General features: G+C 40.9%; 1 protein-coding gene across 3 annotated transcripts in view; it reads left to right on the top strand.

Annotated features, from left to right (window-relative positions):
- HSPA12A (heat shock protein family A (Hsp70) member 12A) overlaps window positions 1–27,960 on the top strand; it is a 96,256-nt gene that overhangs the window by 37,130 nt on the left and 31,166 nt on the right. For all 3 annotated transcript variants that reach the window (XM_061635900.1, XM_061635898.1, XM_061635899.1), the window contains exons 5-6: window positions 6,491–6,595; window positions 16,529–16,645. In XM_061635900.1, the coding sequence (XP_061491884.1) occupies window positions 6,491–6,595; window positions 16,529–16,645 (222 nt within the window). The remainder of the gene's footprint in view (window positions 1–6,490; window positions 6,596–16,528; window positions 16,646–27,960) is intronic.

Here is a 27,960-nt window from a genome sequence, read left to right on the forward strand (position 1 = left end):
GGTAGTAGTTAGCAAACCCCAAGAAATGCTGAAGGTCCTTCTTGGTTCTGGGAGGGTGCCAAGAGAGCATGCAGCGCACCTTCTCCAGGTCCATCTCAACTCCTGAGGGAGACATGCGGCAGCCCAGGAACTTCAAAGTGGTCAGGTCAAACCCACACTTCTCCAGTGGTGATCTCTGTCTCTGCAAAACTGCTTTCACATGTGCCTCGTGCTGCTCAAAGGAGTCAAAGTAAATAAGGGTGTCATCTAAATAATCTATCATGAAGCAGTCCAGGAAATCCTGAAAGATGTCATTCATGAAATTTTGGAAGATAGTTGGGGCATTCAACAAGCCAAACGGCATGACCAGGTATTCAAAGTGTCCATAACAGGTCTTGGGGGCAGTTTTCCACTCATCCCACTCCCTGATCCTGACCAAAATGTAAGCTCTGCATAAATCCAGCTTGGTGTAGATTTTAGCCTACTGTAGGTGCTCTAGCATCTCTCTGATAAGAGGCAAGGTGTATCTGTTGGGGATAGTAATTCTGTTCACCTCCCTGTAATCCTGAAAAGGATGCAGCTCACCATTTTTCTTCTTGATAAACAGCAATGGGGCTCCGACAGGGACTTGGACGGTCATATGAAACTTCGCTGTAAATTGGTGTTCAGGAACTCCCTCAGCACCACCAACTCTGGCTCTGACAGGGAATAGTTGTGCCCCGAAGGGATGCTAGCCCCCAGCAACAAGTCTATTGCACAGTCATAAGGGTGGTGAGTGGGCAACTGGTCAGCTTCTTTTTTGTCAAACACATCTCTAGAGTCTCGCTTCTTTTTAGGCAAGTGCACCTCCTCTGGCGGGGAGGTAGCTGCCAACGTTACAGGGTTGGGCTTCTTGGAGGGCTGGCAGTGCTGCTCGCAGTATTCCGACTGAAATGTCACAGTAGCCTCTTTCCAAGAGATGATGGGATCATGCTGGGCCAGCCAGGTCATGGCCAACACCACAAGGAAGCGGGGAAGTGCTGCCAGATAGAATGACATCCCTTCCAAATATCCCGTTATCTCCACTCCTAGGGGCTTGGTGGCTCTGGTGACAGTTCCTGACTTCAGCGGCCAGCCATCTATGGTCTCCACGGACAGCAGCGACTCAAGTTCTATGATTGGCACATTGTGTTTTTTTAGCAAAGTTCAGATCCGTGAAGTTGGTGGAAGCGTCTGAATCCACCATAGTGAATACTTGGATGTCTGGACACTCTGGCAAGCCCAAGCTAATGGGCAGATGCAAAGCAGACTTTGGCGGAAGAGGCTGTTCCTGTGGTCTCTGACTCAAAGTTGTTCCCAGCTTTTGGACCTCTAGGAGAGCTGGGATTTGTAGTTTTCCTGCACTGGCACCTTCTCCAACTTGGACAGGCAAGATTTGGCCATGTGCCCTGCCTTCCTGCAATATAAACACAGCCCCTCCTTTCGACAGTTCTCCTTCTCAGCCTCTGTCAGGCGTGGCCGAGCCCTCCCTCGTCGCATGGGCCCCACCTCCAACTGTGGCAAAATTCCCATACTGGGAGAGAAGCAGGTGCGAGGGAGGGGGGTTGGAGGCGAGGTTCTGGCTGATTCAGTTCAGCACTCGTGGCAGCGACCTTCAAGCCATCTATCTATCTGCAAGCACAGCTAGATGAGAGCTGGTAAGGATCCAGGGGGTGTGGTGCACACTAACTTGTCCACAATCTCTCCGCTAAGACCTTGGTAGTGATACATCAAGGCTGATTTGTTCCAGTCCACCTCCTGAGCCAGGATTCGAAAGGCATTGGTATAAGTTGCCGTGGAGTCTTTGCCATGGAGTCTTTGCCCTGCCACAGCTTTCCCAGTCGATGCGACATGGTGGCTTTTCTCTGAGGGTCTTTAAAGATCTCCACCATCACCCTTACGAAATTGTCGATCTGGTTTAACATTTCGAACATGTTCATTTCGAAGTAGCAGGGGAATCACCCATTGAGCTGCCTCCCCCTCCAGAAGACTAACCATGAAAGCCACTTTCAAGGCATCATTAGGAAAGTCCGACTGTCTTACATGTATATACAACTCACACTGGGCTATGAATGTAGCGAACAGCTCCTTGTTCCCACTGTAGCGGGGGGGTAGTCCCACTGGAGGCTTAGCTCAAGGTGTAGGAGCTGGCAGGGCAGACACTGCCCCAGGGCCGGATTAAGCTGAGGAGGGCCTCTAGGCTGATTCTGAGCTGCCTGCCATCCCATCCCATCCCCCACACTTCACCTACCTTTCTGCTTTTTTTGTGGCTGTGTGAACTGTGCGCGCAGGTTTGCCATCAATCAACATGGTGGCCGAGGTTTCCCTAAGGGGCTGAAGCCTCTGCTGCCATCTTGGTTGATGGCAGCAATGCACTCGTGTAGCGGGGGGATGGCGGGCGGTTTGGAAGTTCTTGTCCCGCGATCCGCAGCTCCTGTCCTGCCGCCAAGAGCTCCAGACCCCTAGGCTTCAGCCTACTAAGCCTAATGGATAATCCAGCCCTGCACTGCCCCCTGTTGCAGGTTAGCCATCTGGGTAGCTAGTTGAGTCATTTGTTGACTCAAAGTCTGGTTCTCGGCACGAAGTTGCTGGAGCTTGGTTAACACGTTCTGGAATGCGCCCTGGAGACCTTCTCCTTTCCCACCACTCGCTTCCATCTCTGTCATGGGATTGTCGGGTAGGAAAGTAGGAGGCTGAGTCAAACTGTCGTATCCGAAGTCGAGAGATCCAATCTCAGACGCGGCTGTGATTTTTTCTCTTTTTATTAAAGTTACAGTTACATCAAAAGCTGTGTGCCTCATTAATCTAACTATGCTTTCTAGACACTTTTGCCCTGGCTAACTCTGACTAACCATGACTTCACAGCACTCCAACGTTGAGTCAGCAATGAACCCCTCCCCTGAGTCAAGTAGGCTTCGCTTTCGCAAGTAAACGGTGGCTCCTCAGCGTCTGTTGAATTTTCTGCTTCGCTGCTGCTGAGCGCAGGATGAAGGAAGCTGGCTGTCAGCTTCCCCCTCTGAGAGTTGTGGGCAGTCGGCTTGCTCAACCGTGGGAAGCTGAGGGGCACCCAGCTGGGAGATGTCAGGTGGAGCAGGCAGCGCCTTTGACATGGGCGCAGGCACTGGGGCCATGTCTAACAGAGCAGTCTCCAACAGGGCAGTCTCTGACAGCTCTGGTTGCACTTCAGTGTGTGTGGGGGTCAGAATCAGGGGAAGTTGCGCTGTCAGTAACAAGGATCTGCATGCTCTGTGGTCTCTCCCTGCTGCTATTCCTTACCCCAGGTCATTGTCCCAGTCTTCAATGTCAGAGTCTGGCACCTCAAAGTTTCCCCTCCCAACCCGGGTCACAACACCAAGAACACATCATGTCATGCCTGGGATGGAATTTACTTTCATATAGGCAGATACTATATACATACATATATTCAGGAAGACTCACTGATACACAATATGTAGGACTGATTCAAACTTTATGTAGCAGATATGTCTCCCAGTGAACATCAAGTATGGAGGATAGAAAATGTGTCTGCAAAAACAGAGGGACAGATATGCTAGGGTTGCCATATTCCAGTTCCACAAATCCGGGCAGGTTAATTTGCATATTATGCAAATTATTTGCATATTATGCAAATATTTGCATATTGATATTTGGATTGTCCAGTTGTTTTGTTTTTGTGCCTAGGAATTACCACCAAAAACTGGGGAAAGATGTGAGAAATCTTTTTTTTTTAAGCAACATTTTCAGCCTTAAATGCCTAGACTCTAGTTTCCAGCACTATGGAGTATTTATTGATTGATTAAGAGAATTTATATCCTGCCCTTTTGCTGTTAAAAACAGAGTTCAGCACAGCTTACAAATATAATAAAAACAATAAAAATACACAATCAATATAAAAACATAATAAAAACACAAAATAGCAACAAACATAAAGTAAGTCAGGGCAGCAGCACGGTTAACCATAACATATACAATATATTTCAGAGATGTGGTGAGTGGAGAAAAACAAGAAGCTAAAACGTTAGGAAAAGGAGTCTTTCACACCACATGCTCAGTTCTAAATAGTGTTGCAGCAAGTTTTACAAGTTCCTCCAGTATTCCACTGGTGCAGGCACTCAGACATTCAAAGTATCTGTATGTTTCTTAGGTTTTATAAAAGCAGAGCTTTGCTTAACTCAAAATTTCTCAACCACATCTACACAGGTTCCACCTCCATACTCAAAATGAAACTGGGCCTGGAAGTGTGCAACAACCCCACACATACCTTCCTAATTAGATTACCAATGCCAGGATGTCTGTTTTATCGACTACTCTCCTGCTCCCCGAGCATCATGAAAGACCCAGTCCTGGGCTCAGAAAGAAAATAAATATCTGGTCCTCTTCAAAGTATTGATAAGCCTCTTGTTTTAATTGAAATAATAATTATAAATTCTTGTTCTTATCACTAATGGGAGTTAATTATCTTGCATATGCTGCTGTTGCTTCTATGGCTGTAACGGAGTGAGGTTAAAGATAAGTGAAATGCAAATAGGAAAAAAAAAATACAGAAGGCAGTAACACTTTCCTAAATGTAATACCATACCAACCACAACAAGATTCCTATGAGTAAGGCAAAAAACTAAGCATCTCACAACCAGTCAGGATTCCTAACCAAAAACCAAAAATATGATAAATGAAGAAATATTTATATAAGCATAACTATCAAATATATTTATTATTTACACAAACTGTAAAGATATTTATAGTGCAATCCTAAGTTTATTTATTCAGAAGCAAGTCCCAGCGTATTCAGTGGGCCTTACTCAAACAGGGACAGAACTGCAACCTCAAGTGATAAGCAACTTCATTCACACAACCCAAAATTCCGAATCATGCCACTTTACGCTGTTTTGCAACTGTTTATACTTGTTTTATGGTCATTGGATTTTAAATGGCTTTATTTCTTGTTGGGAGCTGCCTTGGTTTCCAACCCTACCTCACAGGGGTGTTGGAAAGACTCCATACACGCACACGCACACACAGCAGATGTATAAATACATACAGCCCATATAATAGTTTATTGTCAAACCAGTTGGTCACTGCAGAAAAATCAGTATTAGTTTTAAAAAAATCAGTATTGCTTTCCTACAGAATAAAAACTGTAATACGTAAGTAAGCCCTGCGTACTTGCTTTAAAATTGGACTGGAAACAGAGTTAGAACACAAACATAATTCTTTTTTACATTCACTCCAAAGTCCCATTGATTTTCAGCACATTCATAACATGTCTACTCAAAGTAAATCCTATTGAATTAAATGGGATTTACTTTGGGCATATGGGATTAGCATTGCTTTTACAAAAAGCAAGTATTGGGAAGGTTTTCAAAACACTGCCCAAGCTCTGACTCCTGCACACAAGAGGAAAAAAAACTGAAATGTATATACTTACCCAATTTATGAGATTTTCAGATAAACGGGGGGGGGGTGAAACCACCATTTTGTTTTCTAGACACTGCCTAAGGTCAATGAAACTGAAACACAATCCCTGATTGGCTGCAATGCTGAACGGGCGGGGTTAAAGCTACAAAGTGCTATAGTACAGTACTGTTTAAAGAAAGATTTAACAGTCGAGGGGGGTGGCTGACGTTTTTATGTATATCTCGAGAACCGGACCACCTAGAAACTTAATTTTTTTAAAAAGTTAAAGCTGAGAATCCGGGCCACGTAAGGGGCTAGCCGGGCGCCGGGTGGCATACATAGAATCCGGGTAAAACCCGGCTATCCGGGCAATATGGCAACCCTAAAATATGCTGATCTACCACCTAGAGATTAGGCCTCTATCTGCACTATACATTCCCAGTCTGTGTCTGTGTCAGAATTGCTTAATATGTTTTTAATATTGTTTTTAACCCTTTTTAAAAAGTTTTTTAAATGTTTTTAATGCTGTTTTGTCTTAATGTATTTTAAGATTTGTTTTTATGATGTTTTAAAGTGTTTTTAGTGCCTTGTTTGCCGCCCTGGGCTCCTGCTGGGAGGAAGGGCGGGATACAAAATAATTAAATAAATAAATAATAAAGCAGTATCGTACCACTTCAAACAGTCATGGCTTCCCCTAAAGAATCCTGGGATCTGTAGTTTGTTAAGGGTGCTGAGAGAAGATTCCAGAGCTACAATTCCAGAGTCCCCTGGGAAAAGGATCTGATCATTATGCCACTCTGAGAATTGTAGCTCTGTGAGGGGAATGGAGGTTTTCTAACAACCCTCAGCACCCTTAACAAACTACAGATCCCAGGATTCTTTAGGGGAAGCCATGGCTGTTTAAAGTGGTGTGATTCAACTTCAAATGCATAGTGCAGAGGGATGAATGGTGAACCCCCCTGTCAAAAGGAAAAAAGGTGTAAAGCTTGGAGTCACATTTTACCAAAATGATGGATCTCAACAATAGCAAATTGCATTCTCTCAAGTCCAATGAATTATGGCCCTTACCACTTCCTTTTAATCATTTTCTTCCCCCTAGAATCTCACTCTGGAAACAGACCTGATAGCTGCAAATGGCAAGAAAGTCAAAGCACTTGAAATATTTGCTTACGCTCTGCAGTACTTTAAGGAACAAGCATTAAAGGTAAAGCAACACTTGCTGTCTCTAACTCTGTGACAAATGGTGGCCCAACAAATTTAACCTTGCCATATTTCAACCCACAGACATTTTTGTTATAAACAAAGTGGAGCAGCTGTAGGAAATGCAAACAGTGATGATGTGTCCTAGATACTTATATACAACCTCCTTCCTCTTCAGCAAGACATTTCTGCATGATTCCATAATGCATACACAGGTGGTGACATTCTGGCTCTGGAGGAATCAATGAAAGCTGTGTCTGACATTATTTTAATATAGCCAGAATATTTTTTCTATGATACAACTGATTTCCTTCTGGGAAACACTTATGCTGGTGTACCTCAGCTTTACCCAGCTCTCTTCTTACATGGTATAATCTTGATGCTCATATACTGTATTTGTCAGTCAGTCAGTCAGATTTATTTGTTAGCAACCATTAGTCATCACAAAAATTCACGGTGCAGAAGTATATTTTATAGAAGGCATTTACAGCATACAGTGTGTGTGTTTGCTTTTATTAGGCTGCTCCTATCTGTCAGTGTTATTGGCCAATGAGTGAAGTCAGAGCTGCAATTAATAAGTGAGACACCAGGCAATAGGAATCCCTGGGGTTAAAAAAAAACCGGATATTTCCCCGTCCCTATTACAACACATTTCCTGCTTCTGTCTTTTCTTCTAGGAATCTCCATAGTTTGTCATTACTTTTTCCCTAGCAACCAGGATGCATCTTTTCTGTGCTGGGTTTGCCCAAGATCAGGTAGTGACTAGAAATTATTTTCAGTGGGTGCTACTATACAGTAAGTGTGGAAGAATCCCCCTCCCCACAAAAAAGCAAATGTGAAAACTTTGCAAAGAGGCTTAGTCATGTCTCCAGCTTTGCAGGAGCTAAAGACCAGGGACTCATTCAGAATTCACTGTATAGTTAACTTATGGTACAACGGTATACATGTCTACTCAGCAGTAAGTCTCTTGGTGTTTAGTGGGGCTTATTTCCAGGTGAGTTGGTACAGGATGGCAGCATTTGGTTTAGGGATGGTATTGGGGGAAAACAGGGTTCTTGTACCTTTAAAGTTATATAGCAGTCAGAAATTCAACAGGGCAAGCCTCTTTATCATATTGAAATATAATTTAGGGAAAGGCTTTACTATACCTACTCTCTAATTTTATGTTCTGCCATGACCCCATGGCATCCATTTTGTGACTGGTGCCCCCAGCACTCTTGCAAAATTTGAAATTTGCAGCATAGGTAGCCCAATCCTATCACATCTCCTCTCTTTAATCTGCTTCCAGGTGGGAGAACAAAGGTGTAGAATTGTAAATGGGCAGCTACGGATAGACAGCCCTGGCTCCACCACTGTGTCACATTGCAGGCACACATGTGGTGCTCAGTGCTAGTGTGTAACAGAGCCAGATCTATATCATAGTAGAGGAATTTGCCGCAGTGGCTCTATTTCTGTATGCAAGCCTTAAATAACCAGATTGCTAGAAGGTTTATCTACTCTCTTTTTTGTGGAAGAGGCTTAATTTATTCTCTTTCATAATTATCTTCCTCCTGACCTCCAGCAATTATAAGAAAAGACTCCAGAAAGAAGGAAGGAAAGACTAAAGAAAGAAACAATATCATCCCATGGAGACCTTAGCACAGGGCGAAAGGATATAATTTGCATGTAGAATGTCCCGGGTCCAATCCCTGGTACCTTTGGTTCAAATAAAATAATTTTATTGTTTACACCAAAACAGCCAGGACATTATACAATTACAAATTTTTTACACACAGAGACACGCATAAGGACAATTATCCAGATTAAACCTACCCAAATGAAAGTCATAATCCAAGGTTTCCTACAATCACCATAGCAACAGACAAAATTCATGTTGACAACATTATGATTCATTGTATGTATGTTGCAGCATAAACTCAGCCCCACTTCTGTTAGTTATTGGCTTGTGTTTACCATTCAGCAAAAAACCCGTTTTATAACATATACTGCAGCTCTGTTGGCAGTACTATCTGGATTAAGAAGAAGCATATATCCTTCCTGAAGCTTGTGTAAAACCAAGAACAAAAGAATATGTAACTGAGAAGGGTCACCATTGCATCGGTTCCACAGATACAGGGTCTTCTTGTTGTTGTTGTTATGTGCCTTCAAGTCGATTATGACTTATGGCGACCCTATGAATCAGCGACCTCCAATAGCATCTGTTATAAACCACCCTGTTCAGATCTTGTAAGTTCGGGTCTGTGGCTTCCTTTATGGAATCAATCCATCTCTTATTTGGTCTTCCTCTTTTTCTGCTCCTTTCTGTTTTTCCTAGCATTATTGTCTTTTCTAGTGAATCGTGTCTTCTCATGATGTGTCCAAAGTATGATAACCTCAGTTTCATCATTTTAGCTTCTAATGATAGTTTGGCTTTAATTTGTTCTAACACACAATTATTTGTCTTTTTCTCAGTCCATGGTATCTGCAAAGCTTTCCTCCAACACCACATTTCAAATCAGTTGATTTTTCCCTTATCCGCTTTTTTCACTGTCCAGCTTTCACATCCATACACAGAGATTGGGAATACCACGGTCTGAATGATCCTGACTTTAGTATTCAGTGATACATCTTTGCATTTGAGGACCTTTTCTAGTTCTCTCACAGCTGCCCTCCCCAGTCCTAGCCTCTTTCTAGTTTCTTGACTATTGTCTCCATTTTGGTTAATGACTGTGCCAAGGTATTGATAATCCTTGACAAGTTCAATGTCCTCATTGTCGACTTCAAAATTGCATAAATCTTCTGTTGTCCTTACTTTAGTCTTCTTGACATTCAGCTGTAGTCCTGCTTTTGTACTTTCCTCTTTAACTTTCAACACCATTCGTTTCAAATCATTATTGGTTTCTGCAAGTAGTATGATATCTGCATATCTTAAATTATTGATATTTCCCTCTCTAATTTTCACACCTCCTTCATCTTGGTGTAATCCCATTTTCATATGATATGTTTTGTGTATAGATTAAACAAGTAGGGTGATAAAATACACCCCTGTCTCACACCCTTTCTGAGTGGTTTCTCCATATTCTGTCCTTACAGTAGCCTCTTATGCAGAGTATAGGTTGCACATCAGGACAATCAGATGCTGTGGCACCCCCATTTCTTTTAAAGCATTCCATAGTTTTTGATGATCTACACAATCAGAGGCTTCAATAAACCACAGAAGGATTTTCTTCTGAAATTCCTTGCTCCATTCCATTATCCAACGTATGTTTGAGATACAATGTCTGGAACCTCTTCCCTTTCTAAATCCAGCTTGGACATCTGGGGTTTCTTGCTCCATATATGGTAAGAGCCTTTGTTGTAGAATCTTGAGCACTACTTTACTTGCATGGGATATTAAGGCAATAGTTTGATAATTACTGCATTCCCTGGGATCCCCTTTCTTTGGAATTGGTATATATATTGAAAGCTTCCAGTTTGTGGGCCATTGTTTAGTTTTCCATATTTGCTGACAAATTTTTGTCAAAATTTGGACGGATTCAGTTTCAGTAACATGTAGCAACTCTATTAGTATGCCATCTGTTCCTGGTGATTTGTTTCTTCCAAGTATTTTAAGAGCAGCTTTCACCTTGCATTCTAAAATTTCTGGTTCTTCATCATATGGTTCCTCCGTGAATGAATCTGTCATCCTTGCATCTCTTTTATATAATTCTTTATTGCTTCTATCTTCCTTTTCTTTCATCTCGGTCAGTCAGTGTGTTCCCCTGTTGATTATTCAGCATCCCTACTTGTGGTTTAAATTTCCCTTTAATTTCTCTAATCTTTTGGAATAGGGCTCTTGTTCTACCTTCTATACAATTATTGTAATAGTTCTCTTTATCCCTGTGTACTAGTCACTGTATTATTGCATTTAGGGTTCTGACTGTGTTTCCATCTCCTTTTGCTTTTGCTTTCCTTCTTTCTTTAACCATTTTAAGAGTTTCTTCAGTCATCCATTGAGGTCTTTCTTTTTAGCGAGAGGTATTCTCTTTTAGCGCTTTTCCCTGATAATGTCTCTGACTTCAATCCATAGTTCTTCTGGTTCTCAATGAACTACATTTAAAGCCTCAAATCTGTTCCTTATTTGATCTTTTTATTCTTCTGGGATGTTATTTAAATTGTATTTTGGCTTTATGATTGCTTTGTTGTTCTTCTTTAGCTTTACTCTGATTTTCGATATGACCATTTCATGATCTGTACCACAGTCTGCTCCTGGTCTTGTTTTCACAGAAAGTATGGAACTTCTCCGTCTTGTGCTACCAATTATATAATCAATTTGATTCCTATATTGACCATTTGGTGATGTCCATGTGTACAGTCATCTTTTTGGTTGCTCAAAAAATGTGTTCGCGAGAAACAAATTTTTGGCTTCACAGAATTCAGTAAGTCTTTCTCCTGCTTCATTTCTATCTCCTAAGCCCCAGTTTCCCCACAATTCCTAGCTCTTCTCTGTTTCCTACTTTTGCATTCCAGTCCCCCATGATTATCAGCACATCTTGTTTTGGTGTGTGATCCATTTCTTCCTGTACTTCTGTGTAAAATCTCTCCAATTCCTCTTTTTCTGCATTTGCCATTGGAGCATAGACTTGGATGATGGTTATGTTAATAGGTTTCCTATTAAATCTCATTGATATAACTTGCTCAGACCTTGCGTTATAGGTCTTAATTACTTTTTTCTACATCACCTCACTATTAAAGCAACCCCGTTTCTTCTTAATTTCTCATTTCCTGGATAAAATATTTTGTAGTTGCTTGATTGAAAATGCCCCATTCCCATCCATTTTAATTCACTCACACCGAGTATTGTAATGTTGATGCATTCTATTTCTTGCTTGGCAATTTCTAACTTTCTCTGGTTCATGCTTCTCACATTCCATGTTCCTGTTATGTATGTCGTACAACTCCGGACTCTCCTTTCACATCTGTGTGCATCAGCCTCTGGGCTTCCATTCGGCTTTGACCCAGTGGTGTCATTAGTCACAGCACTGCTCGTGCTTGTCTAGTGTTCTTCCCGAGTAGCTCACTAAGTGCCATCTGACCTGGGGGTCTCGTCTTCCAGCACTATTTCGTGTTGCATTTTGGATACTCTGTGCATAGGGTTTTCATGGTAAGAGGTATTCAGAAGTGGTTTACCATTGCCTTCATCTAAGTCTGGATGCATCTTAGTCTGGTGTCTCAGCTTTGACCATTCCGCCTTGGGTGACCCTTCTAGGAGTCTAGCCTCTTGGTCTAAACTCCTGATGGCATTGCTCTCAGCTTCTTCGACACTCTCAAACCCCCTCACCACATTAAGATGTGCATCCTAGAGGAGGAGGGGCTTCTTAAGCAGCATTCATATATGCAGAGTCTTATACCATTGTCATACCAACTTTCAATATCTGTGACATTTTATTATATGGTCACAGACCCAGTAAAAACAAATTAAAACACCAAAATCATACAATTGCTAACATACATAGAGTTAAAATATATGGTACTTATATAAATTGAGGACAGAAGCCAATCAAGATACAATTATGTTAAAATCTCTTGACAGATCTTTGCAGCAGAAAAAAATAATCTAGCAACTGTTTCTGTTTATTATTTTGTTTGTGTCACCCAATAAGTAAGCCAAATGTAATTCAAACATCTTTCCTGGTTATTTTAACAGGCTGGGAATAAATTGTATAGTTTGAATGGCTTCTTTACTTATAAGTGTTAAGTTCAGCTACATCAGAAGTGGGAAACCTGTGGCTCTTGATATTATTGGACTTCAACTCCCATCAGCCCCAGCTAGCACGCCATGTAGGGATGGAGTTGAAGTCCAGCATGACTGGACTACAGCAACTGAAAGATATTTGTTCAAAAAGAACAGAAGGAATAGAGAGGGACGTGGAGTCCCACTATATGTTAAAAATATGTATCCCTGCACAGAAATACATGAGGATGAGCTTGGTAGCCTCACCAAGAGTATGGGTGTAGCTTTTTAAAATAAGATGCGATAAACCCCATTTCAGTCTCCTAAAAGAATATTTCATAGAACAGTAGAATTGAAAGGGGCCTGTAAGGCCATCAAGTCCAACCCCCTGCTCAATGCAGGAATCCAACTTAAAGCATACCTGAAAGAAACTAGAGGACAAAGTTACCATTACAGGCTGGAGCACATCTCCACTAGGCAGCATCATACATGTTGGTCAGTTAAGCAGAATCTAAATGAATATAGGCACATTATTTTCTGTGTAAGGTAAGCAAACCAAAAAAAGCTTCTATTTTGCTAAGAAACTATTGGTACTCAGCGGAGGTTTTTAAAATCTTATTACGGTAATCAAGCTGGTTGGTTAAGTACATATTGAAAAGTTTATATTTTGAAGGAGCATATTGTATAGCTTTTTGGATTATTTTTCTGTTTGGGCAGGGAAGGGGAAAAGGTATGCAAAGTTATTGCATTTGGGATTCCTGAGGTAAGTTACAAATTCCATGGATTATGCAAATTGAACACAGGTTCTTAGAGAAAGCACTGAACTACTATTTCTTCTATATTAAGATACATTTTTACCCCCTATAAGCAGCAAACTTGAATGTTTGCAGAGTTTTCTGCAGGAAAAGGAGTTGTAGTTAACTCAAAAGTTTGAAAATGAAAAGTGTGGGTTAATGATGGCATCATGCATAGCAACCTTTTAAAATAAGTAAAATATGGTGGAATGTGATATTTGTTCTCTGAATTCAATGATAAAAAGACTGCCAGTTGAAGATCAGAGTTAAGGGTTGCTCATGTTGGCTCAAGATCCACAAAAATGGGAAATTAGAAGCTAAGGCTGATTTCTTAACTGATGTGTGCCACAATCACCAGTGATGTTGCACAGTGAAAAATTGCTCTGGTGCTAGAAAACATGACTACATATGCTATACCCCAGGTTTTTACCACCAGTACCACTCTCACCCTTACAGCATCAGGAGAGTCCCCATCTTCCACTGTTCAATCTGTCCTGCCAACTACTAATGTAAGCAGCAGACAGTTATGGGTCAACTCACTGGAAGATTCCTCTAATAAAACAGTAAGACTTGGATCCTTCATAAGATAATATATGACCAGGACACTACGGGGGATCTTTACTGGTCCTAGACATCATCCTCCCCATGTGGATTTGAGTTTGATAAACTAAAGAAACATGGAGATGTAGGAAGGGTAAGTTGTACACAAGCACAGTTTGTGATATTGTGCAACATCATTACTGATGATGGGACACATCTATTAGGCATCAGCCTTAGCTTCCAACTTCCCAGGTTTATGGAGCTTTAGCCAACATGAGATAGCATTAGCTCTCATTTTACACTGCCAGGTTGTTGTTTTTAATAGTTGCTTCACTTATGTCAGGTGGGGAACCTTTTGGGCTCCATAGGCCAACTTTGACAGGTGGTGAAGACAAGCCACCTATCAATCGCATGATGTCATTATGATGTCAAATGATTGAGAGTTGTCCTGCCCACCTCTCAAAATTCCTTATGGGGGTTTCCAAGCACCTGTTACTCCTCTCCTTGGAAGAGACAGATGTCATCACTGCACAACAGAGCAGTCCCTCTCAGAGCCAATGTCTGCATAAGCAGGTTTTTGTCTCCTTTGTTCTTCCCTCCCGGGCAGGGAGAAGCCTGCTTTATGCAGACATTGTCTGAGAGGGACTGTTCCGTCATATGCAGAAAAAAAACCCCAGACCTGTTTGCTTTCACCGCACATGCCTGTTCCCTTGAAGAGAAAGCAAGCAGCAAAAGCAAGCAGACTCTCCCATTCCTGATATTTTCTTTGCCTGTGTGCATCTGTTCCCAGAAGGAAACAGGCATGCACTGCCAAACTGCGCAGGATTCAGTTCCCACTTGTCAGCTGTCGAGGGGGTGGTGGTTAAATCCTGCTGCTGTGGCAGTGAGCACCTGTTCTCCGTCATCCATAAGAATTTAATCCTGCCCATTAACTGGTGTCACAAGTGGCATCAGCTGACTGACAGGTGGGCATGGTTTGGGGGAAATGGCCTAGTGGGCCAAATTGGACTCCCTGGCAGGCCAAGATTGGCCCATGGGCTGGAAGTTCCCTGCCTCTGATTTACATGAGAAGCATGTTTGACTTACATGAGCCACTTAGCACTGTTAATAATAATAATAATATTGAGTTAAAAATTAGGCTATTTACTGGCTAGTCATTAAACCCATTTTAGACTTTAAAGATACATATTGCAAATGACTATTGGGGAGGAGTAAACAATTCTGTTATGTTACATCTCGAAACAATAGAAATATATTTAAAGAAAAAGGGTAAAACCAATTTATTGGACCATTCTGAGCTCTCTAACTTCTCCCTCCTAGTCCGTAGATATTGATGCAATGCATATTTGGAAATCTGAGAAACTGTCATAGGCAACACTACAAAATAGCTGCCGTGGTTGGACCTAGCTTATCACAAAATGACTGCCATGGGGGCACCCCCATTCCCTCCAAACCGTTCCTGTACAATTAAATCTTAGTACACTAATTTTCCTTCAACGTATCCCTCACAATCTCTCTGTCCCCCAGGATCATCACCTATTACATATGCATACCCAGAGCTTGGAAAAGTTACTTTTTTGAACTACAACTCCCATCAGCCTCAGTCAGCATGGCCACTGAATTGGGCTGATGGGAGTTGTAGTTCAAAAAAGTAACTTTTCCAAGCTCTGTACCCTTTCTCTCTCAGGATCATCATTCAAATGCACACACACAACTCTGTCAGAATTATCCACCCCATGTTTATAATGGCAGAACTTTTTTTCTGCATGCCTAAGCTAATGATTTTAAATGAATGCTGATGTAAGTTCAAGAGGAAAGCACAAAAGCAGGACTACAGCTGAACGTCAAGAAGACTAAAGTATGGACAACACAAGATTTATATAACTTTAAAGGACATTGAACTTGTCTAGGATTATCAATACCTTGGCACAATTATTAACCAAAATGGAGACAATACTCAAGAAATCAGAAGACGGCTAGGACTGGGGAGGGCAGCTGTGAAAGAACTAGAAAAGGTCCTCAAATGCAAAGATGTATTGCTGAACACTAAAGTCAGGATCATTCAGACCATGGTATTCCTGATCTCTATGTATGCATGTGAAAGCTGGACAGTGAAAAAAGCGGATAAGAGAAAAATCAACTCATTTGAAATGTGGTGTTGGAGGAGAGTTTTGCGGATACCATGGACTGCAAAAAAGACAAATAATTGGGTGTTAGAACAAATTAAAGCAGAACTATCACTAAAGGCTAAAATAATTAAACTGAGGTTATACTTTGGACGCATCATGAGAAGACACGATTCACTAGAAAAGATAATAATGCTAGGAAAAACAGAAGCGAGTAGAAAAAGAGGAAGACCAAACAAGAGATGGTTTGATTCCATAGAGGAAGCCACAGACTTGAACTTACAAGATCTGAACAGGGTGGTTCATGATAGATGCTATTGGAGGTCGCTGATTCATAGGGTCGCCATAAGTCGTAATCGACTTGAGGACACATAACAACAAAACTAAAGGGATGTTCCCATGCCCCTTTAATACACGAAATATTTGCCTGATTAATGCTTTGAGAAGACTCAGTTCAGAGCAACCCACCACCTTTTCTATAAAGATGTAAAATATGCTGTTACATTTGTTCTTGTTAGAGAAACAACTTGCTCTTCATAAGGGTTCATTTTCCTATGGGCCTCCTTGACAAGGTGAAACTGAAACCTGATTTTGACATTCTCTGCATTCTAGTATGTCAGTCATTTATTTAAATAGCCTGACATAGCCATAACTATAAAAGCTGTGAAATGTGCAAATTATTTTCCAAGGAGTCACTAGAAAATAACATCACTTTTAGAAACAGCTGGTAGCAATTTTACCTTTCACCACAACTTTGGTTTTTGTTATTATTATTTTTATTCCAGGAGCTGAGTGATCAGGCAGGCTCAGAGTTTGAAAACTCAGAGGTACGCTGGGTCATCACAGTGCCAGCTATCTGGAAGCAGCCTGCAAAGCAGTTTATGAGGCAAGCTGCATACAAGGTAAGATTAGTATTGGGGGTAACCAAGGGCCAAAATGAGAGGGGGAAGCTTTTACAGGGTCGCAGTTGTGCATCATCAGTCAGTTTCCTTATTAAATGGTTCTAAAAGTCACAAAAACGTTATAATCAGCCATCACCACCCCTCACCTTCTTGGAGGTACTTCACTTTCTCCTATAAGCCTACATACATAACGCAACAGAGTGTTTTCACAAGGAGGGCTTCAGTCCATTGGAACATTGGGCAATAGATAAAAGCAGCTTTATTGTTAGATAATTGGCTCATTTGGAATTCAAAACAGAAGGAAATAAGATAATTCTAAAAAAGCTCTCTGCTCTGATCGGCTAGGGCACATACTTGCTTGAGTTGCAGAGTTCTAGGAATTTAAAAACTTTCCAAGCCATATCCAGAGACTTGGAGGCCACCATTGCCCTACAAGTGTTTGTTGTCCAGAATAAAATGAAACAAGAACATCATAGCAGACTAGACTCGGGCCACATTCACATCATACATTTATCCCACTTTAAACAGTCTTGGCTTCCACCAAAGAATCCTGGGAAGTGTCATTTGTGAAGGGTGCTGAGAGTTGTTAGGAGACCCCTGTTCTGCTCACAGAGCTACAATTTCCAGAGTGGTTTAACAGTTATTCCCTCTTTCCAGAGAACTCTGGGAACTGCAGCTCTATGAGGGGAATAAAGGTCTCCTCTGAAAACCGTTCACAAACAACCCTTCTCAGGATTCTTTAGGGAAAACAATGACTATTTAAAGTGGAATAATAGAGGAATGAAGGTATGGTGCTAATGTGGTCTAGGAAACAAAATCCAACTGAATTTCATGGGCATTCAAGTCCTATCTTTTTAAGGATGTATCTATCCTCCTCCTTGGAACATGAAGCTATCATTGAAGTCTAAGATGGCTAGAGGTAGGGCTTGTGAAAAGCAAGTTTGGAGGTGGGTAAGACAAATGACATCATGCATCATTGGCAGGACAACCTCAGAATGGCAGCTAGGCTGATTAGCATTTCAATTGAGATTCTGTGGTTCATGCAGATAAATAACACACAAAGCACTTCCTGGAAAGACCTGATTAGAATAAAAGGCAGAGGTTGGAAAAGTTACTTTTTTAAACTACAACTCCCATCAGCCCCAGCCAGCATGGCCACTGGATTGGGCTGGTGGGAGTTGTAGTTCAAAAAAGTAACTTTTCCAAGCTCTGGAAAGGTATACTAAGTCCTTTGCTGTGTGACAGGCAGGAGTACACAAAAGAAATTAAACAATCATACATTCTAGTTAGGATTGATTAGTTTGCAAGCTTTTCTGACTCCCCAAATTGGGTTTTTTGCTTTTTTTAAAATGGAAGGTGATTAAATCAAGGAGACTAATATAAGCCTAGTTCATCCCAAGCATGATAGAAAAAAAAAGAATATGCAAGATTATATCTACTCCTGTGCAACTTCCATTCACGCTGGGAAAGGGTAATGTTTGTATAATAGTAGTATTTGGTATAGTTAAAACCCCATAGAAAGAGTCTCGCATCCTGCATTCTGTTTTTGATCAAGTAATCAAAAGGACTATAGCTCAGTGGTAGTGGGGAGTACTGAGCTAGGTAGACTCAGTATAAGGCAGTTTCGTGTGTTCACGATCAATGCCAAAAGAGTAGACTGACTAGCATAGGTCTAAATTTTGATATAAAATTTCTACACAAAAATTTCAATTTCTGAAAACACAATGTTGTAGTCAAACTAAATTGGTTATGTTTGCAGACATTTACCTTATTGTGACCCCTACTGAAATTGAAACAGAGAAGGAAGATTATGCAGAATGTTGTGTTATTGGTGGGGACTGAGATGATGGGCATTATGGGAGTCACTGAAGGTAATATAAGGGCAGAAAAATTATGGAGCTGTGTAAGTTGCAGAACTCCTACTCACTGACAGGCTAGACTCAGAGTAAACACTATTCAATTTTCAAACTTCTGCACAACCTTAAGGGTCATTAAATATTGCTTTAAAAAGAAAGAAGCTGAGGCACATGCTAACATATTTTGCACCAAGCAACCAGGTGTGTGCAAGGTGGAACGACCACAAACATGGAAAATCCTTATACATATGCTCATAGTATGAATATGTTGATGTTGGTGAGGGGAAAAATGGAAACCAGTGGGTTGCTGATGTGCATGGGGCAGTGGGAGCCCACAAGCTGACTATATTGAGAGATATTATTTAGCCTACAGAATGCCTGATTAGTTTAGTTGGATTCCTGTAGTGGCACCCGTCAACATAGCTGCTTGTTCAGTTACTCGGCATGCACAATTCCCATGAAATTTAAGGAGAATGTTACATGATAGATATGTGTAACAGTCTTCCAGTGTCTGTTTTAATGAATAATAAATAATAATAATAATAAAATTTTATTTCTAGGCTGCCTATCTGGCCGAATTAACGGCCACTCTAGGCGGCGTACATAGACTAAAATATAACATAGAGTAAAATATAACATATAATACAAAACAACAATAAGTATACTCAATCCAAACCTACCCCCATCATACAAAAATTTAAACTAAATTAGACAGAGGTCTCGAATGCCTGCCTAAAAAACCATGTTTTCAGTTCTCGGCGGAAGCCTGTCAGGGAGGGGGCATGGCGGAGATCATAAGGCAGAGAGTTCTGTCTGTAGCAAAACAAGGTATTTTACCTGCCAAGGTTCCTGCTTATCTGATGGATGTAGTAGAAAAGCACAAGAATGCTCAAGAATGAACAATAGCCATGGGAGGTTGTCAGTCTGATTGGAAGATGGCAGGGGAGGGGAGATTGAAGGTTTACTTAACCCTTTCCCTAGTGACCATTTTTCTTCTCAAAAGTGACTATCTCCAGAGTTGCTTCTCCACTTGTGTGTGTGTGTGAGGGAATACGAGTAGAGTACATGTATTTTTTTCTCCCCATGAGTGGAAAATTACCCTATGGTCATTTGTTGCCAGAGGGAAACTGATTAAACAGCCCCTTCCCTTAATTCCTCCGTTTTAATTGGCTGCCTCCAACACCTGCTCTTTTTTTCAAACAAAAATAATCATCATAGGACTATGAAATATATACCTTGTAATGTCTAGTTTGACCCTGAGTGAACACTAAACTGAATATGCAGAAACCAAGATCAGAACAAGGGTCACCAACCAGCCTGTGTGACAATTCCACCATTTTAACTGTGATATGTTCTGGTGCTACTGATTTCTGTCTCACAGAAGAGAAAGGGAAACTCTGTATGCACGCACAAGAAACTGTCTCATAGTTATGAGTTGTATTTCATATAGTCTCATTACCTCCCTGAGTCTATTTCAGAGAAGGGCCACAGCTCAGTAGTAGAGTACCTGCTTTGCATGCAGAAGGTCTCAGGAATCCCCAGATAGTACTGGAAGAAACTCCTTCCTGAAACCATAGAGAACTGCTACGAGTAAGCATAGAAAAAAGGACCGCTAGCTAGCTGGACCACTGTGTTTGACACGGTATAAGGCAGCTTCCAATGTTCCTAAAATGTCAGTCAACGGCAAAAGTGATCTGGAATGAAAGTGATGCTCACTCTGTAGTTTAAAGAAACACATGCCAATCCTCCCACCTTCTGATCACTATCTTCATCAATATTTAGTAAATACAAAGATAGAAAATTGATGATCCCTTTTTGGGTCCAGTCTTGCTTCACTTAAGTGGTTTTATTAAGATGCCCATAATGTACCTCTGTCCTTTATTTTAGACTTGTTTGTGTCTTTGCCATGTGCATATATCTTTTTTCCACTAGGATATCACATACTGATATTTGTAGCTAGCTAGAATAACAATCCACTGGCAACAGGGTGGCAAGGTGTGAAAGGGGACAGGAGTCCTGCACCTTGAATAAATGTGTACAACTATTAAAGAGGAATTTCCCTATTAAAGGTGCAGAAGCCCTGGCCTCTTGCATCTGGCTACCCTAAGTGGCAATATAACTATGTAGTGCATGTTTTCTAAATGTATGTTTGTTTGGGTATTTTGAATAACCCCCTAACATGCTGTTTAGAATCACCCTAATCACTTTGAATATCTTGTACCTGTCTCTAATGTTGAGCAACATTTTTCTCAACAGTTTATATTGTGGGATTGCTAATGCTAGTGCCAGAAGCAAATCACTTAAAGGTTCTCATGGAAGGACACGTTTGTAGGTAAAGCTGAAACATTAGAGACTCGTGTATTGTATGTTGTCGCTTGCTTGTTGTTTGTGTGCATGTGTGCATTCCGTGGAATGGAAACTTGTAGTGTCAGGAGAAAAATAGACTAATTCTCTATCAGCATTTCCCATCTGTAGTCCAATGGAATGTTGTTGACTAATGTCTGCATTTTTTGTATGTGATTATGTGTTTTATCAACCACATCAATAAACAGTGATGAAAAATAAATTGATTATTTGAGAACTTAGGAAGAAATTGCAGGGAAGTGACTAAATGAGAGCATTAGCAGTTGATACCCACAACTGTGTTGTGTATTGTTGTAAGCTACTTTCTTTACCTTTTGGGGAGGAAAAGTGGAATAGAAATGGTGGGGAGGAAGCACTAAAAGAAAGAAATAGATGCTGTGGATTAGCAATTGGTAGTCCAGTGACATCTGATCCCTAGAGACAATGAGGTCAGACTCAACCCACCAAAATATCTTTTAAAAGTACTACTCCTTACTACTAATATTCTATATTAGAGTAAGCAGATTTAAGAAAATCAGCATTATCCTGTGTCTGAAAAATATCCTTGACAGGAAGGTACAACTGGAAGAGAAGGAAGTATCTTTTGCATTGTTTTCAGGTACAAGCCTTACTTCAGGGCAAGATTTTAGTCATAGTGAGCAATGATGATACTTGTCAATCTGTGGAAGTTATCCCCCTCCCACCTCCCACCCTGACATTCTGTCAATCAACTCGTAATACTCTGCTAGCAATATCATGGTGTTTTGCTTCCCAGGATGTGTTTGCTTGCAGGCCTAGAAAGAGTATAGTATAGCAAAATCCTGTGAAGAGAGCTTACACAAGCAATTATACCACAAGGTGTCCTATGTAGTTAAAGATAATAGTACCTTCCACAGATACTTTCTAAAGTGGAAACATTGTATAGCATTGTGTTTACTTTCATACTTTTGGCCGTTTACATACCAACGTACCTATTACTCCTTAAAAAGTTTTTAAGAAAGGATGGGCAAGAAGAAAATTTCTTCAGCTTGGCATTCTTTAGCATCCATTTCGCTACAAAGTCTTCAGCCACAGCATGTGCACTGGCTGGAATTTCTGTCACATTCCAGTGTAAATATTGCAGAAGGGGCTAGGGTGTTGAAATAATATTTTCTGAAGGGAGGAAGTTTAATAATGTTAGCTCAGAAACAGTTGAAGGAGATCATAAATATGAAAATCTTTGACATTCTTGAACAACTAGCTTAGGTGATCAGTTCTTCAATTATATTATGCATGCTTTCTCTTTCTAACCCCCATGAGGGGGGTGACACCCAGAGCCGCCCCGCCCCGTGCCATTGCCCGGCAAAGGAGCTGAGAAGCGCTCCGGGTCAGCCTCAGTCTGAGCAGCCAACTCCTCCTCGGAGGCGGGTGGGCGAGACCGCAAGCAGCATCGGCGGGTCAAGGGAGGCTCACCGGTGTTCCCAGGCCTGCTTCTCTGGCTGGGTGCCCCTCTGGCGTGCGCCCTCCCAGGGGCATGGATGGGGTGGCTGGCCTCGTGCGCATGTGTGTGCTTAACACAAGATTGGGGGCTCGCCAAGGGCCCCCCGGCACCCAGTCCGGTGGGTGCCAGAAGCAGGCGCCCACTTGCTGGCGGTGAAGCCGGAATGGGCCTTCCACCGTCAGCCTGGAGCGCGTGGTGAGTGCACGCACGGCCAGCCACCCCGTCCATGCACCTGGGACGGCGCGCACCAGAGGTCCGCACCCCCCCCACACTCCCGCTAGTGATGCCGCTGTGTTGTTGAACATAGCAGGGAGTATTGTATTAAGGCACAAAGAGAGTAGGAGCATCTGGGCACACAGTTCATTCCAGTAAATCGTGGTTTGTTGGACCAGGATTGTTACATCTGAACCAAACGTCTGACTCTCACTTGCAAACAAATTCCATTGCACTCCATAGCACTGCACTAAAACCCACAAGTCATTCCATCTTTTACTCCCTGTACTTTTCAAGGCTCACAAGGACATGAAAATACAACGCAATTACAAAAATAATAGACAGCAGGTATGTACTACACACATACACAAAGCAATCGTAAAAGTTGAAACCATAAGCAGGTGTTTGTTTTTAAATTCTCTGGAAGTATATTCTCAAGATTACTTAATGCAGACGAGCTGCATCTGTGCAGCAACTCACTGGCATGGGTCTCCCCAAGGAACTCAAGATGGTTATAGTTTTGTATCAGTGCTGAGAATTCTTTCCAAGCCTTCTCACAGAACTGCCACTCTCATGTTTTCTGAGTGGGGGTGGGAGAGCCATGGAAGTGAAACTACTTCAGGTTTGCAATGCAGATCAGTGTGGACTATGATTATCTGCAGCCAAGGCTAGACAGTGAGATGCTTTGAAAACATTATAGTAAATTAGAACACCTACACACAAACACACACACACACACACACCCAAAATCAGGCAGCCCTTGCTAGAATGACCAGGCATGCTATTTATACTGAGTTTCAGACAGTTTCCTGTCCTGAGTAATGGGAACACATACTAATGATGGGGAGAAGGGAAGCAGTGTGATCATGTCAGTCCATGGTAAGTGCTGCAACTTAAGCAGTTGTATCTTGTGTTTGACAAAGAGGCAGAGATATTTTGACCTGCCTCATTTGATATAGATCATCACCTTGACCCAAGATGAAATGTTGTATTGGCATTTGCAACACCAGGTCTAGAGTCAGGCCTCAGATCTAGCACTCACTGCTCTGTGTGCCCACTGAACCACATTTTTAGCAGGGTGTGGTAACTGCTGTATACTGCAAGGTTGTGATTCTGATGCCTGCAGATCATTTTGAGATAGTAACTACAAGGCAGTGGTCATTCTGAGCGTGGAGTAACCAGAGATCTTGAAACCATACCATTGTTCTTGCTGCTTTTGATTTTCCCTGACTTTCTCTGTCTGTGAAATTTGACTTTTTAAAGGAATTATAACATTTGTAGAGTATGTTTATAGGCACAGCTTATTTATCTGTGGTTGTATCCCAGACTGAATACTAATAATGGAAAGGTGGCTTGGAAATCTAAATAAGAAAACTTTTAGATTTTTTTTTAATGTCTACAAGACAGGACTATTGCAATAGCATTGGACAGACAAGGTTCAAACCCCTATTTAGCTTTGTGGGTTCCTGGGTGACCTCTGGCCAGGCATTATGTCTCAGTCTGACTTACCTTACAAGGTTGTTGTTGGGACGATAAAGCTGGGTAGGTTTTATCCTCCCAACCTTGAGCTCTTTGAAGGAAAGACAAGGCATAAACTAACAAAACCAAAAATCTATATAGTGAAACGTTTAGTTTTGCAAATCTTTGTGATTTTTAATATGTAACTTTTGCAACAAAATAGTGCAAAAAGTATTTAATTTTTATTTTTACCTTTTAAAGTCAAACACTGGTTACACTGTCGAGTAATTTACATGCTTGCTTTTCGGGCATCACTCTTGAAAGGTACTGACCACTTACATATTTATTTATTCTCCTGCCTGAATATATTATCTAGCTTTTACTCTTCAGTCAGGAAACAGAAAACAATGGAGACAGCACGAAGAATGTTGTTTCCAACACACTGAAATTATAATTAGTAAGAACCTTTCAGAACTCAACAAACCTACAGGTGGCATGACCAAAAATAAGTAATATGTCGCTAGCAAGTTACAGACCAAATTGGAATTCCTATTTTTTTTAATTTGCCAAGCATTCTTATTTGTGCAGGGTACAATCCTTTTAGACCACTCCTGTATTTCCATTCCCATCAGATTATAGACCTGATCCTGAAAAGTATATCACAGACTTAACTTACTGTCCATTGTTTCCATGTCCAGTGCACTTGACCATACAGTTTGGACATTGCAGCTGATTTTTTCCTCTGCCCATGATAGCGTCCTCTGTTGTGAACACCATTCAAGCATTTTGCGATAATGGAACGGTAAAGATTTTTGTTGTTGCTGCTGCTGACATCAAGCACATAATTCATCACTGCTTAATTAGAAAGTCTTTTTCGTTTTAAACTTGTGTGTGTGTGAATTTTTTTTTCATTAATTTTATTCAAATTTTCAAACACAAAACAAAACAAAACAAAAAAGAAACAGATTAAACAATAAAATAAAATGTTGACTTCCGATTTGTCGCAGATCAGTTATAGGTCTATGATATATAACAAACCTGTCTCTTAATATATTACAAAATCACTTTCCTCCAGTAGTTATCTTAATTAATCATCAAATCTCATTAACATCACTTTATTCTTTCCGCAAAAAGTCAAAGAGAGGTTTCCACTCCTTGAGAAATATATCCATCGATTTTTCTCCAAATAAACATGTCAATTAATCCATCTCATCAAGTCTGCTAGGTCCAGTAATTTCAATAGCCATTTTTCCATTATCAGTGTTAATTCCATCTTCCAACTTCCATCCTTGCACCCATAATAATCTTGCTGTCATAGTCATAGTCATATAGTAAGAGTCTGATGGGAATTTCCTTCATCACAAATATTTCCTTGCCGTCAATTCTGAATGTGTTGCTGAAATATTGTTGTAAAGTCATATCTCTGTTCCTCTTTTTTACAAAATGCACTAGCACATCTCTTGAGAGTTTTTCCATTGTCACATATCTGGAATTAATTCTATAAATTTTCTCTTTTTCAAGTTCCATCAAATCATTCCAGTCCAGAAATTCCATCGAAGCATTGATAACTTTATCTCTGATATCTTCATTAATTTCTCCAGGGACAACGCCGAATTCCAAACAGTAATCTTTATCTCCAGGATCCACAAACTCCAAATATTTTTCCAGTTCCACACTTGATATATCTGTTCCAATCTCCAGGACTTGCATCCTCCCTTTAATTTTTGCCATAAAGTCCAAATCTTTTTCCAATTCCACATTTGATATATCTGATCCAATCTCCAGAATTTGCTCCTTCCCTTTAATTTCTTTTTCATCTTCTATTGCTTGTCCATCTGCTCCTTTTCTCGTATAATCCTTTATTTCTTTCAACTTCTGTTTCACTTTACCAAATTCAGTTGCCATCTCTTGTCTACTCTGTCCCAGTTCTTGTTTCGTTATCTTAATCTCATCCATTATCTTCTGAAACATATCCAGAGGGGAAAACCCTTCCAGGGATACATCCAGGGTCTCTGCCACTTCTTTGATTGTGATTCCTAAAGCCGAAGAAAAAACCCTTCAAATTTCCAATATAGCCACAATTCCCAAGCAAAGAGTAATTTGCTTCTTTTTCCAGCAATAAGGGGGTTAATATTCCAGGCCTGTTGACATCATCTGGCCAGCACAGTTCTTATCTCCCGCACGTCCAAGAATGCAAAACAAATTTGGTTCACAACGCCGAACAATTAGTAACATACACAAACAGCAGATTCGTCTAAAGAAAGTAGTCCAAGAAAAAGTAGTCCCAGACATATATCAATCAAATAATCATCCAGATTTTCTCTTTGGGTAAGTTGCCCCTCATCCGTTTTAATCTTTATAGTTTCCAAATTCAGGCCAGCTTTTTGCCATAAAAAATAAGATAAGCTTTTTAAATTTTCTTTCCTCCTCAATTCCTTGTATAAAAGAGAGAAGTGTAACTCACCCAGGTATCTTGATTTCTGATTCTTAAACAAATCTCTTTTACTGTAGTAATTTAAGCCAAATGATAAGATTAGACAGAAGAAAGCTCGCCCGTTGTGGATCGTTTAAAAGAAAAAAGTCTCGCTTTTTTCAGCCCAGCTTGCTGGAAGTCCTAACTCCGTCCTAGGCTGCTAGGTATGCCTTCCTTTCCCAGGGAATTCCTGATCGATTCCAGCCACCGACAGCCTAACGAAGTTTCTGTGGATAATCTTCGGTTCACCCTTGCCTGGGAGAACATTTATACCAGTCAAAGTTCCCTTTTGACTGATTTTAAACTGAAAAAAGCTTCCTCTGAGACAGAGCTCATCTCAGAGGCAGCCACAGGCGGAGCAATCCTTCCGGGAAGTCCGTGTGTGTGTGAATTTGAATGTTTGATTCCATAAAGGAATCCACAGACCGGAACGTACAAGATCTGGTTTATAACAGATGCTATTGGAGGTCACTGATTCATTGGGTCACCATAAGTCAAAATCGACTTGAAGGCACATAACAGCGAGAAAAACAGAATTGGATATATTTAGCAATGTACCTGTAGAACCACACACTAACCGTATACAGCATCAAATACTGGGCCTTACTAAATAGGGTGGTATCCCAGATCCTCCCATCCTTCTCTGAAACCTCCATTGCCCTAAGTGAAGAGATAGGGAATCTGTGGGCCTTCAGATGTTGTTGGACTCCAATTCGCATCAGTCCAAACCAGCTTGGTCACTGGCCAGGGATGATGGCAGTTGTAGTTCAATATCTGGAGAACCACAAGTTCTCCACCTTGCCCTAGTGCCCCTTCTCCAGTAAAAACATTCCATATTTCATGGCAAGATAAGGTGAATTCTATAGCTAGAATTATGTTCACACTTCCCTTTAGTTTGTATAAATACATATTTTTGTGAAGATTTTTCTTTGCAGATATGGCTCTCCTCTTTGAAGGAACTGGAATGTTCTGATGAAGGATTCCTAGGAGTTTTCATAGGCTTTCTGATTTATTACTTTCTATTAGTAGATAGTATTTTGGAGGCTAACTAATATATTTGATATTTGCAACAGGTATTTTATTGCTATTATCAGTTCATTGCTAATTCCTATGTTTGGTGTAGAAAGATGGAAAGATCCTCGGGAACAAAGGCAAGTGATGAATTAAAGCTGAAATCCCTCACTGCCGTACTTCATTTTCTGCCTGCAGAATATCAAAAGCAGTATGAATTAGACACATTAGCAGTATTAGGGGAAATGGAGAAATCCACTTAATTGTCACTTGCTGGTAGAGACAGATTGTTGTCAGAGAAGGTGTTATTACTGCTCTTGTGGATGTGATTCTTCTGCTTGATATGTTCACTTATGAATTTTCTGCATAAGTACTAATGTTTGTTATGAAGCTATAATATGGTATAAGTGCCACATTTTGAACCCATAATTAATTAAGGAAACTTAATTGATCATGGTGTTAAAATGCATTGAGCAAGAAA

Source organism: Rhineura floridana, chromosome 7 (assembly GCF_030035675.1).
Source record: "Rhineura floridana isolate rRhiFlo1 chromosome 7, rRhiFlo1.hap2, whole genome shotgun sequence".
Lineage (NCBI taxonomy): Eukaryota > Metazoa > Chordata > Lepidosauria > Squamata > Rhineuridae > Rhineura > Rhineura floridana.